We start from the raw sequence: 12,278 nt of genomic DNA, 5'->3' as shown, positions 1-12,278 counted from the left end.
GAAGTAGTATCTCATTGTGTTTGTTTTATTTTTAATTGTGGTAAAGTATACATAGTGTAAAATTTACCATCTTAACTATTTTTAAATGTAAAATTCAGTAGTATTGAGTACATTCACATCGTTGTGCAACCAATCTCCAGAACTCTTTTCATCTTGCAAAACTGAAATTCTATACCTATTAAACAACAACTCCCCATTCTCCCTTTCCCCCAGACCCTGGCAACCACAATTCTTCTATCTCTATAAGTTTGACTACTCTTGATACTTCATATAAGTGGAATCATACAGTATTTATCACATTGTGACTGGCATATTTCACTCAGTATAATGTCCTCAGATTTATCCATGGTGTAGTATGTGTCAGAATTTCTGCCTTCTTTTTTTCCCCTCCCCCAGAATTTCTGTCCTTTTTAAGGCTTCATAATATTCCTTTATGTGTACATACCACATTTTGTTTATCTATATATCAGTCCATAGATACATGAACTGCTTCTACCTTTTGGCTTTTGTGAATAATGCAGCTATGAACATGGGTATAAAAGTATCTGTTCAAGTCCTTGCTTTCAATTCTTTTGGGTATATACCCAGAAGTGGAATTGCTGGATCATCTGGTAATTCTATTTTTTTTTATTTTGAGGAACTGCCATACTGTTTACCTTAGTGGCTGCACCATTTTAAATTCCCATCAGTAGTGCACAAGGGTTCCAGTTTCTCTACATCCTTACCAACACTTGTTATTTCTATTTTTGATAGTAGTCATCCTAATGGGTGTGAGGTGGTATCTCATTGTGGTTAATTTGTTTCCCTGATGGCTGATGATGTTGAGCATCTTCTCATGTGCTTATTGGTCATTTGCATATTTTATTTGGAGAAATACCTATTAAGATCCTTTGCCAATTTTTAAACTCAGTTGTCTTTTTATTATGAGTAGTAGGAGTTCTTTATATATTCCAGATACAAGTCACTTATCAGATAGGTGACTTGCAAAATATTTTCTCCCATTCTGTGAGTTATCTTTTCACTTTCTTGATTGTATCCTCTGAAGCAAAAAAGTTTAAAATTTTGATGAAGTCTAACTTATCAAGTCTTTCTTTTATTGTTTATACTTCGGTGTCATATCTAAGGAGGCTTTTCCTAACCCAAGGTCGTGAAGACTTACTGTTATGTTTTCTTCTGAGAGTTTTATAGTTTTAGTTCTTACCTTTAGGTTTATGATCCATTTTGAGTTTACTTTTGCATATCATATGAGGAAGGGATCCAAATTCATTCTTTTGCATGTGGATATCAAGCTGTCCCGTCCCAGTATGTTTGTTGACTGTTCTTTCCCCATTAAATTTGTATTAGTATCCTTATCAAAAATCAATTGACCATAAATATGAGGGTATATTTCTGGATTCTCAGGTCTATTCCATTGATCTATATGTCTGTCCTTATGCCAGTACTACACTCTCCTGATGATTGTAGCTTTGTAGAAAGTTTTGAAATTGGAAATGTGAGTCCTTTAACTTTGTTCTTCTCTTGCAAGATTCTTTTGACTATTCTGGGGTCCCTTGAATTTCCATATGAAATTTAGGATCTGCTTGCCAATTTCTGCAAAGAAGACAGCTGGAATTTTGATGGGTAGTGCATAAATCCATATATCAATTTGGGGAGTATTGCCAACTTAACAATATTAAGTGTTCTAAGCCATAAAACGGCATGTCTTTCCATTTATTGTTTAATTTTTCAGCGTTTTTAGTTAGGAGTGTAAGTTTTGTACTTTTTGGTTAAATTTTCTACATGCTTCATTTCTTTTGATGTTATCATAGATGTACTGTTTTCGTAATTTAATTTTCAGATTATTCATTGCTAATGTAATTGTTTTTCGTGTATTGATCTTGTATCCTGCAACCTTGTTAAATTTGTTAATTAGTTCTAAAGTTAGTATATTTTTTTACATAGAAGTCTCTTTTTAGAATGCTCAACATCATTAATCATTAGAGAAGTGCAAATCAAAACTACAATGAGATATCATCTCACACCGGTCAGAATGGCTATCATTAAAAAATCTACAAACAATAAATGCTGGAGAGGGTGTGGAGAAAAGGGAACCCTCTTGCACTGTTGGTGGGAATGTAAATTGATACAGCCACTATGGAGGTTCCTTAAAAAACTAAAACTAAAAAAAAAAAAAAAAAACTAAAAATGAACTACCATATGACACAGCATTCCCACTACTGGGCATATACCCTGAGAAAACCATAATTCAAAAAGAGTCATGTACCACAATGTTCATTGCAGCTCTATTTACAATAGCCAGGACATGGAAGCAACCTAAGTGTCCATCAACAGATGAATGGATAAAGAAGATATGGCACATATATACAATGGAATATTACTCAGCCATAAAAAGAAAAGAAATTGAGTTATTTGTAGTGAGGTGGGTGGACCTAGAGTCTGTCATACAGAGTGAAGTAAGTCAGAAAGAGCAAAACAAATACCATATGGTAACACATATATGGAATCTAAAAAAAAAAAAAGGTCATGAAGAACCTAGGGGTGAGACGGGAATGAAGTCGCAGACCTACTAGAGAATGGACTTGAAGATATGGGGAGGGAGAAGGGGAAGCTGGGACAAAGTGAGAGAGTGGCATGGACATATATACACTACCGAATGTAAAATAGATAGCTCGTGGGAAGCAGCCACATAGCACAGGGAGAACAGCTCGATGCTTTGTGACCACCTAGAGGGGTGGGATAGGGAGGGTGGGAGGGAGGGAGAGGCAAGAGGGAAGAGATATGGGGACATATGTATATGTATAACTCATTCACTTTGTTATAAAGCAGAAACTAACACACCATTGTAAAGCAATTATAATCCAATAAAGATGTTAAAAAAAAAGAAGTCTCTTTTTAGATTATAACCTCTTTTTACTCTGTTAAGTTGTTAGTGAAAAGAGGTTATGAGGTTCAGAGTAAGAGTCTGGTCTTATTTTGCAAGAAGTTCTGTTTGGTTTTAGAAGTACCTTGAATTTTTCTTTCTAGAAACCCCCTAATCATATTATTTACCTCTGTTTGCTGTATATATTTATTGTGTTTATCATTACACATTTATATAAACCTAGCACGAGTCTTCCCACATACTAGGTGCTCAGTATATATTAGCCGAATAAATCTGCATTTTGTGAATATGCAGTGTTTACAGTCAGAATTACTCTTACCCTTTCTTTCATTTTTTTGCAATGTCATTTTTTAAAATTAAAAAGAATTTTATTGAAGTATAGTGGATTTATAATATTATGTTAGTTTCAGGTGTACAGCAAAGTGATTCAGATATATATTCTTTTTCAGATTCTTTTCCATTATAGGTTATTACGATACACTGAATATAGTTCCCCGAGCTATACAGTTGGTCCTTGTTTACCTGTTTTATATACAGTAGTGTATATCTGTTAATCCCAAACTCCTAATTTATCCCTCCCCCACATTTCCCCTTGTGTAACCATAAGTTTGTTTTCTTTTTTTCTAAATATTTATTTGTTTCTTTATTTTGGCTGTGCTGGGTCTTGGTTGCAGCACTTGGGATCTTGGCTGCAGCATGTGGGATCTAGTTGCAGCATGCCGACTTCTTAGTTATGGCATGTGGACTTCTTAGTTGTGGCATGAATGCGGGATCTAGTTCCTTGACCAGGAACTGAACCCGGGCCACCTGCATTGAGAGCATAGTCTTACCTACTGGACCACCAGGGAAGCCCCATAAGTTTGTTTTCTGTCTGTGAGTCTATTTGTTTTGTAAATAAGTTCAGTTGTATGGTTTTTTTTTTAGATTCCACAAATAGGTGATATCATATGATATTTGTCTTTCTATGTCTGACTTACTTCACATTATGCACATGGCATTATTTCATTCTTTTTTTTTTTCTTTGGCCATGCTGCATGGCTTGTGAGATCTCTGCTCCCTGACCAGGGATTGAACCCAGGCCATGGTAGTGAAAGCCTGGAGTCCTAACCACTAGGCAACCAGGAAGCTCTCTCCTTCTTTTTTATGGCTGAGTAACATTCCATTGTGTATGTATGTATGTATACATATACACACACACACACACAAACAAACACACACATATACTACATATTCTTTATCCATTCATCCGTTGATAGACATTTAGGTTGCCTCCATGCCTTGGCTATTGTAAATAGCACTGCTATGAGCATTGGGGTGTATGTATCTTTTCGAATTAGAGTTTTTTGTCTTCTCTGGATATATGCCCACGAGTGACATTGCTGGATCATATGGTAACTCTATTTTTGTTTTTTTAAGGAACTTCCATACTGTTCTCCATAGTGGCTGTATCAATTTACATTCCCACCAACAGTTTTCTCCACACTGTCTTTAGTATTTATTATTTGTAAACTTATTGATAACTTGTAGTTCCCATTCTGACTTGTATGAGATGATACCTCACTGTAGATTTGATTTGCATTTATCTAATAGTGATGTTGAGCATCTTTTCATGTGCCTGTTGGCCATCTGTATGTTTTCTTTGGAGAAATGTCTATTTAGGTTTTCTTCCCAATTTATTTTATTTTTTAAAAAATGTTTATTTTTTATTTTATTTATATATTTTTTAACATCTTTATTGGAGTATAATTGCTTTACAATGGTGTGTTAGTTTCTGGTTTATAAAAAAGTGAATGAGTTATACATATACATATGTCCCCATATCTCTTCCCTCTTGCCTCTCCCTCCCTCCCACCCTCCCTATGCCACCCCTCTAGGTGGTCACAAAGCACCGAGCTGATCTCCCTGTGTGCCCAATTTTTGATTGGGTTGTTTTTTCGATACTGAGTTTTATGAACTATTTGTATATTTTGGCAATTAAGCCCTTATCAGTTCCATAATTTGCACATATTTTCTTCCATTCTTTAGGTTGTCTTTTCATTTTGTTGATGGTTTTTTTTTCTTGCTGTGGAAAAACTTTTAAGTTTAATTACGTCCCATTTGTTTATTTTTTTAAATTAATTTAATTTTGATTGCGTTGGTTCTTTATTGCTGCACGCGGGCCTTCTCTAGTTGCGGTGAGCAGGGACTACTCTTTATTGCGGTGCGTGTGCTTCTCATTGCGGTGGCTTCTCTTGTTGCGGAGCATGGGCTCTAGGCGTGCGGGCTTCAACAGATGTGGAACGCAGACTCTAGAGCGCAGGCTCAGTAGTTGTGGCACATGGGCTTAGTTGCTCCGTGGCATGTGGGATCTTGCCGGACCAGGGCTCGAACCCGTGTCCCCTGCATTGGCAGGAGGATTCTTAATCACTGTGCCACCAGGGAAGTCCCTAATGTGTTTATTTTTGCTTCTATTTCTTTTGCCTTGGGAGACAGATCTAAGAAGATACAGCTATTATTTATGTCTGAGAATGTTTTGCCTGTTCTCTAATAGGAGTTTTATGGTGTCATGTCTTCTATTTAAGCATTTAAGCCATTTTGAGTTTATTTCTACATATGGTGTGAGGGAGTGTTCTAACTTCATGGATTTACATGCGGCTGTCCAGCTTTCCCAATACCAGTTGCTGAAGAGACTGTCTTTTCCCCATTGTATATTCTTGCCTCCTTTGTCTTTGTCATAGATTAATTGACCATAGGTACATGGGTTTATTTCTGGGCTCTCTATTGTGTTCCATTGATCTATATGTCTGTTTTTGTGCCAATGTGACTACTATTTTAAGTGGATGAATAATATTCCTTCTAGTGGATTTAGCATGTTTCTTCTGTGTATTTCTTTAGTATTGGGCATGTATGTTGTTCTTAATTTTTCACTATTGTAAATAATGATGTATGGAACACTATTCAGTGCAGAGGTTATCCCCTCCATATTTTGGATTATTTCCAAAGGATAGAGTCTCAGAAAAGCAATTACTGTGTCAAAAGATATGAACATCACAAGCACTGGCACTGAAACTGTGATTAAAAATCTTCCAACAAATAAAAGTCCAGGACCAGATGGCTTCACAGGCAAATTCTATGAAACATTAGAGAAGAGCTAACACCTATCCTTCTCAAACTCTTCCAAAATATAGCAGAGGGAGGAACACTCCCAAGCTCATTCATTATACGAGACCACCATCACCCTGATACCAAAACCAGACAAAGATGTCACAAAAAAAGAAAACTACAGGCCAATATCACTGATGAACATAGATGCAAAAATCCTTAACAAAATACTAGCAAACAGAATCCAGCAGCACATTAAAAGGATCATACACCACGATCAAGTGGGGTTTATCCCAGGAATGCAAGGATTCTTCAATATATGCAAATCAATCAATGAGATACACCATATTAACAAGTTGAAGGAGAAAAAGCATATAGTCATCTCAGTCGATACAGAGAAAGCTTTCGGCAAAATTCAGCAACCATTTATGATAAAAACCCTCCAGAAAGTAGGCATAGAGGGAACTTACCTCAACATAATAAAGGCCATATATGACAGACCCACAGCCTACATCGTGGTCAACGGTGAAAAACTGAAAGCATTTCCACTAAGATCAGGAACAAGACAAGGTTGCCCATTCTCATCACTCTTACTCAACATAGTTTTGGAAGTTTTAGCTACAGAAATCAGAGAAGAAAAAGAAATAAAAGGAATCCAAATCAGAAAAGAAGAAGTAAAGCTGAAGCTGTCACTGTTTGCAGATGACATGATACTATACATAGAGAATCCTAAAGATGCTACCAGAAAACTACTAGAGCTAATCAATGAATTTGGTAAAGTAGCAGGAAACAAAATTAATGCACAGAAATCTCTTGCATTCCTATACACTAATGATGAAATATCTGAAGGTGAGATTAAGAAAACACTCCCATTTACCACTGCAACAAAAAGAATAAAATACCTAGGAATAAACCTACCTAAGGAGACAAAAGACCTGTATGCAGAAAATTATAAGACACTGATGAAAGAAATTAAAGATGATACTAATAGATGGAGAGGTATACCATGTTCTTGGATTGGAAGAATCAACATTGTGAAAATGACTCTACTACCCAAAGCAATCGACAGATTCAGTGCAATCCCTATCACACTACCACTGGCATTTTTCATATAACTAGAACAAAAAAATCTCACAATTTGTAGGGAAACACAAAAGACCCTGAATAGCCAAAGCAATCTTGAGAAGGAAAAACGGAGCTGGAGGAATCAGGCTCCCTGACTTCAGACTATACTACAAAGCTACAGTAATCAAGACAATATGGCACTGGTACAAAAACAGAAATATAGATGAATGGAACAGGATAGAAAGCCCAGAGATAAACCCATGAACATATGGTCACCTTATCTTTGATAAAGGAGGCAAGAATATGCAATGGAGAAAAGACAGCCTCTTCAGTAAGTGGTGCTGGGAAACTGGATAGCTACATGTAAAAGAATGAAATTTCAACAGTCCCTAACACCATACACAAAAATAAGCTCAAAATGGATTAAAGACCTAAAGGTAAGGCCAGAAACTATCAAACTCTTAGAGGAAAACATGGGCAGAACACTCTATGACATAAATCACAGCAAGATCCTTTATGACCCAGCTCCTAGAGCAATGGAAATAAAAACAAAAATAAACCAAGGGGACCTAATGAAACTTCAAAGCTTTTGCACAGCAAAGGAAACCATAAACAAGATGAAAAGACAACTTTGAGAATGGGAAAAGATATTTGCATATGAAGCAACTGACAAAGGATTGATCTCCACAGTTTACAAGAGCTCATGCAGCTCAATACCAAAAAAACAAAGAATCCAATCCAAAAATGGGCAGAAGACCTAAATAGACATTTCTCCAAAGAAGATATACAGATTGCCAACAAACATGTGAAAGAATGCTCAACATCATTAATCATTAGAGAAATGCAAATCAAAAGTACAATGAGGGGCTTCCCTGGTGTTGCAGTGGGTGGGAATCTGCCTGCTAATGCAGGGGACATGGGTTTGATCCCTGCCCCAGGAAGATTCCCACATGCCACAGAGCAACTAAGCCCGTGTGCCACAACTACTGAGACTGTGCTCTAGAGCCCGTGCTCTGTAACGAGAAGCCACGACAATGAGAAGCCCACACACCACTCACTGCAACTAGAGAAAGCCCATGCACAGAACGAAGACCCGACAGAGCCAAAAACAAAAACAAATACAAATAAATAAATTATAAAACAAAAACAAAATACTACCATGCGATATCATCTCACACCGGTCAGAATGGCCGTCATCAAAAAATCTACAAACAGTAAATGCTGGAGAGGGTGTGGAGAAAAGGGAACCCTCTTGCACTGTTGTTTGGAATATAAATTGATACAGCCACTATGGAGAACAGTATGGAGGTTCCTTAAAAAACTAAAAATAGCACTACCATACAACCCAGCAATCCCACTACTGGGCATATACCCTGCGAAAACTATAATTCAAAAAGAGTCATGTACCACAATGTTCATTGCAGCTCTGTTTACAATAGCCAGGACATGGAAGCAACCTAAGTGTCCATCAACAGATGAATGGATAAAGAAGATGTGGCACACATATACAGTGGAATATTACTCAGGCATAAAAAGCAACAAAATTGAGTTATTTGTAGTGAGGTGGATCGACCTAGAGTCTCATACAGAGTGAAGTAAGTCAGAAGGAGAAAACCAAATACCGTATGAGAACACATATATATGGAATTCAAAAAAAAAAATTTGTCTTGAAGAACCTAGGTGCAGGGACTCCCCTGGTGGTGCAGTGGTTAAGAATCCGCCTGCCAGTGCGGGGGACATGGGTTCGAGCCCTGGTCTGGGAAGATTCCACATGCCGCGGAGCAACTAAGCCCGTGCACCACAACTAGTGAGCCTGCGTGCCACAACTACCGACGCCCACGCGCCTAGAGCCTGTGCTCTGCAACATGAGAAGCCCGCGCACTGCAACGAAGAGTAGCCCCTTCTCGCCGCAACTAGAGAAAGCCCGTGAGGAGCAGTGAAGACCTAAGGCAACCAAAAATAAATAAATATATATTAAAAGAAAAAAAAAAGAGGACTTAGAGGCAAGATGGGAATAAAGACGCCAACCTACTACAGAATGGACTTGAGGACATGGGGAGGGGGAAGGGTAAGCTGGGAGAAAGTGAGAGAGTGCTAGTGTATATATGGACATATGTACACTACCAAATGTAAAATAAATAGCTAGTGAGAATCAGTCACATAGCACAGGGAGATCAGCTTGGTGCTATATGACCAGCTAGAAGGGTGGGATCGGGAGGGTGGGAGGGAGGGAGGCACAAGAGGGAAGAGATATCGGCACATATGTACATGTATAACTGATTCACTTTGTAATAAAGCAGAAACTAACACACCATTGTAAAGCAATTATACTCCAATGAAAATGTTAGAAAAAAAAAGGTATGAACATTTTTTGGCTCATGTTGTGAAATTGCTTTCCAAAATACCCTAAGTGGCAGCTTTAAGCTGTTTTACTGTGCATGTTTATTTTTCCACCTAAATACCATTTGTTCCTCTGGGAAATTTTAAGTCAAGTATTAACTCCTTGTGCTTCTGATGAAACAAATCAAATAATATTTCATACGAAAGTCATCATTAGGTCAACTGTGGCGTGGGGATACTGTGTGAGAGAGAAGGGAGATGAGCATAATAATTAGCTGCAGAATAGTAGTGAAATGATGGCCATGCTACATAAATAATCCATTTAAAGGGAATCTCATCAGGGAAATGAATTGTAGGGGGAAAAAGTGGTCTTGAGGAAATAAACTAAAATACAATTGTGCACCGTTACTGTACACAAACTGAGTTTAATTTTTTTTCCAGTTATTCCTCTTAGTCGTATTACTACCAATATGTTTATGATAAGATAATGGTATATAGCTTCTATCATAGTCACTATAGCACACCGGGAGATTTAGGCCAGAGCTATGGCATATTGGTCTGAGGCAATAGTAGCACCCAGGACCAACTGTTGGCCTTCAGAGATCTCTTGCCAGAAACCAATCTACTGCAAATTTTATTCCTGAGATACTATGAGCTTGATTTATTTTTCCGTCCAGTTGACTGTGTTCCATCTGGTAGATAAAACCAGAAGAAGCTACTAGAATCTTTGCCCTCATAATCCCTAGAACAGAACATAATAAAACAATAAATCTTATTATTTTAATATGTATTCTTTATTTAGCACTTTGGCAGGTAGTATAAGTGCTACATAAATTGAGTAAGATATGATCTTTGATTTCAAGGAGTCTAGTTGGGAAATGAGAGTAACAATAAAAACAAAGAATAAATGATACACAGTAGCATAGTTAATTGCTCAATTATGTAAAACTTAGTTAATATAGGAATTCAAAGAAGAGAGAGACCAATGAAGACTGTAATGGTTGCTGAAAACTTCATGTATGTTCTTGGTGCAGGTGAATTTGGATTTGAGTTACATAAAGATTATGGGAGGAGGAATATCAGGTGAAGCCAACAGTATGAATAAAGGTATGCAGGAATGAACAAGTTGTGTTCATGGGACAGTAAGATAATTATTTTGTGGGTAAGTTTTTGGGAGAAAAGTTAAAATGGAACTAGATTATGGAGGACCTGTAAATGACCCACAGTAGTCACATAAACGTGAAACATGCACGAAAGAAAATATTATTGGAGGTGGACAGTATTTTAAGTGGCTAAGAAAAATGTTTCTGTTGTACAGATTGAAGCAATGGCAGTAAACCTGTGGAACTGGGTAATTATCAAGAAAGAAGCTTTGGGTTTAAGTGAAGAGCAGAGCGCTAAATGTACGTATATGTTTTGTGACTCATATTACGAGTATTCTTATTATACATGAGATTGTGTTCCTGCAGTTTAAATAATATTTTGACCTGTTCTTAGATGCAGATTTGTTAAAAGAAAACTAAATAAAACCACCCATAAGCAGTGGTTTCTCAAGCAAACCCTGCCTTGGTTTTGTGGTTTTTCAGAGCTTAGCTCCTTACTAATAGAAATTTAAAAGCGTAACTGCAAGAAATAGTCTGCTGGTGAACAACAGAGTTGATTAAAAATGAGGCAGGAAAATGAGAACTTGAAAAATTTCAAAGGACGTGGATTATTTCCTTGGAGGAGAGATGATCAGAATCTTCAGGATTCTGAAGAACCATCAGATAGTAGTTTCTCCTCTCCATTAATAAAATAATGAAAAATGTTGCTATGTGAGGAATTCAGATTAAAAAGTCTGTAAAGAATAGTGTCTTCATGAGGTGGGTTAATGAACATTGGACTGAGTTACTGAGAAAAATTATAGAAATTTTTTGTGAGAGCAAACAAGAATAACAACAACAAAACAAAACCCCAAAACCATATTCAGCTGCTTAAATGTATTAAATGTGATCTACTGTCTGGCAGAGTGTGAGTGCTTTAGCTAAATGGGCAGGGTCTAGTGTGCTGACAGTTACTGATTTCCATCAAGGATAGGGACAGTTAATGCATTTATGGAAAGTATATGTCCCATTATAAAGGATACATTGAGGCAACAAACCAAAAGGTGAATCTCTGGAGTGCTTGGCTTGTAGACAAATGAATTTTGTCTGTATGCAACAAATAGAATTTAATACTAAGTATTTATCTTTATGAATATAAACCAAACTGTATACGACTTCAGTGTATGTATAGGGTAATTAGTGGTTGATATAGTCAATAGTGTACTGACTTTTTAGCCCACTCCTCTATTAGGATGTTTAGAGAACAGTTCTGTCTCTTTAAGTCTCAGATAAATGTTGATATCATTGCTCCTAGAAGCCTTAGATCTTATAGTTGTGAGGAGGGAAGAGTTGGAAATTCATCTGTGGGAGAAATTTAGTACACAGGTGAACTGTGCGATGTTAAAATGCTTTAATTCTAAACTTCTCCCATTCTGCCTATCAAGGAACATTGCTCTGGCTGTTTTTCACTGCTTGTCAAATAGTGGGGATTTGGTAGATGAGTGGGAGCTGCAGCCCTAGGACTGACCTTTCCTAATGTACTTACTCTGTATGTAGCAGTTCTTAGATATTTGGGTGCTTATTATGTGTATAATACTTTTAAGATACAGTGGAAAACAGGGTGTAGTGCAGGAGGCCTCTGATTTTAAAAAGTTTTATTCTCAAAATCTGTTGATTGGAAGATACTTTGTCTCAAAAACAAATTCAGTGTGCCTGGATTGTGTTGTGATCAAAATGTCATTAAGATTTATGCACTATAATTTATTATTATTGGGAAGAATTATGGAACAATGAACAGAAATAGGAAAGGCAGAAGTAGAAGAATGACT

At 37.0% G+C, this 12,278-nt stretch overlaps 1 protein-coding gene across 1 annotated transcript in view; it reads left to right on the top strand.

Moving 5' to 3' along the window:
- Positions 1–12,278, top strand: part of TEX11 (testis expressed 11) — a 338,390-nt gene that overhangs the window by 6,342 nt on the left and 319,770 nt on the right. Inside the window, exon 4 of the mRNA XM_065900178.1 lies at positions 10,686–10,770. Coding sequence (XP_065756250.1) covers positions 10,686–10,770 — 85 coding nt within the window. The remainder of the gene's footprint in view (positions 1–10,685; positions 10,771–12,278) is intronic.

This window comes from Phocoena phocoena, chromosome X (assembly GCF_963924675.1).
Source record: "Phocoena phocoena chromosome X, mPhoPho1.1, whole genome shotgun sequence".
NCBI lineage: Eukaryota > Metazoa > Chordata > Mammalia > Artiodactyla > Phocoenidae > Phocoena > Phocoena phocoena.
The sequence above is the reverse complement of the archived record's forward strand: the minus strand, read 5'-3'. Positions and strand labels throughout refer to the sequence as shown.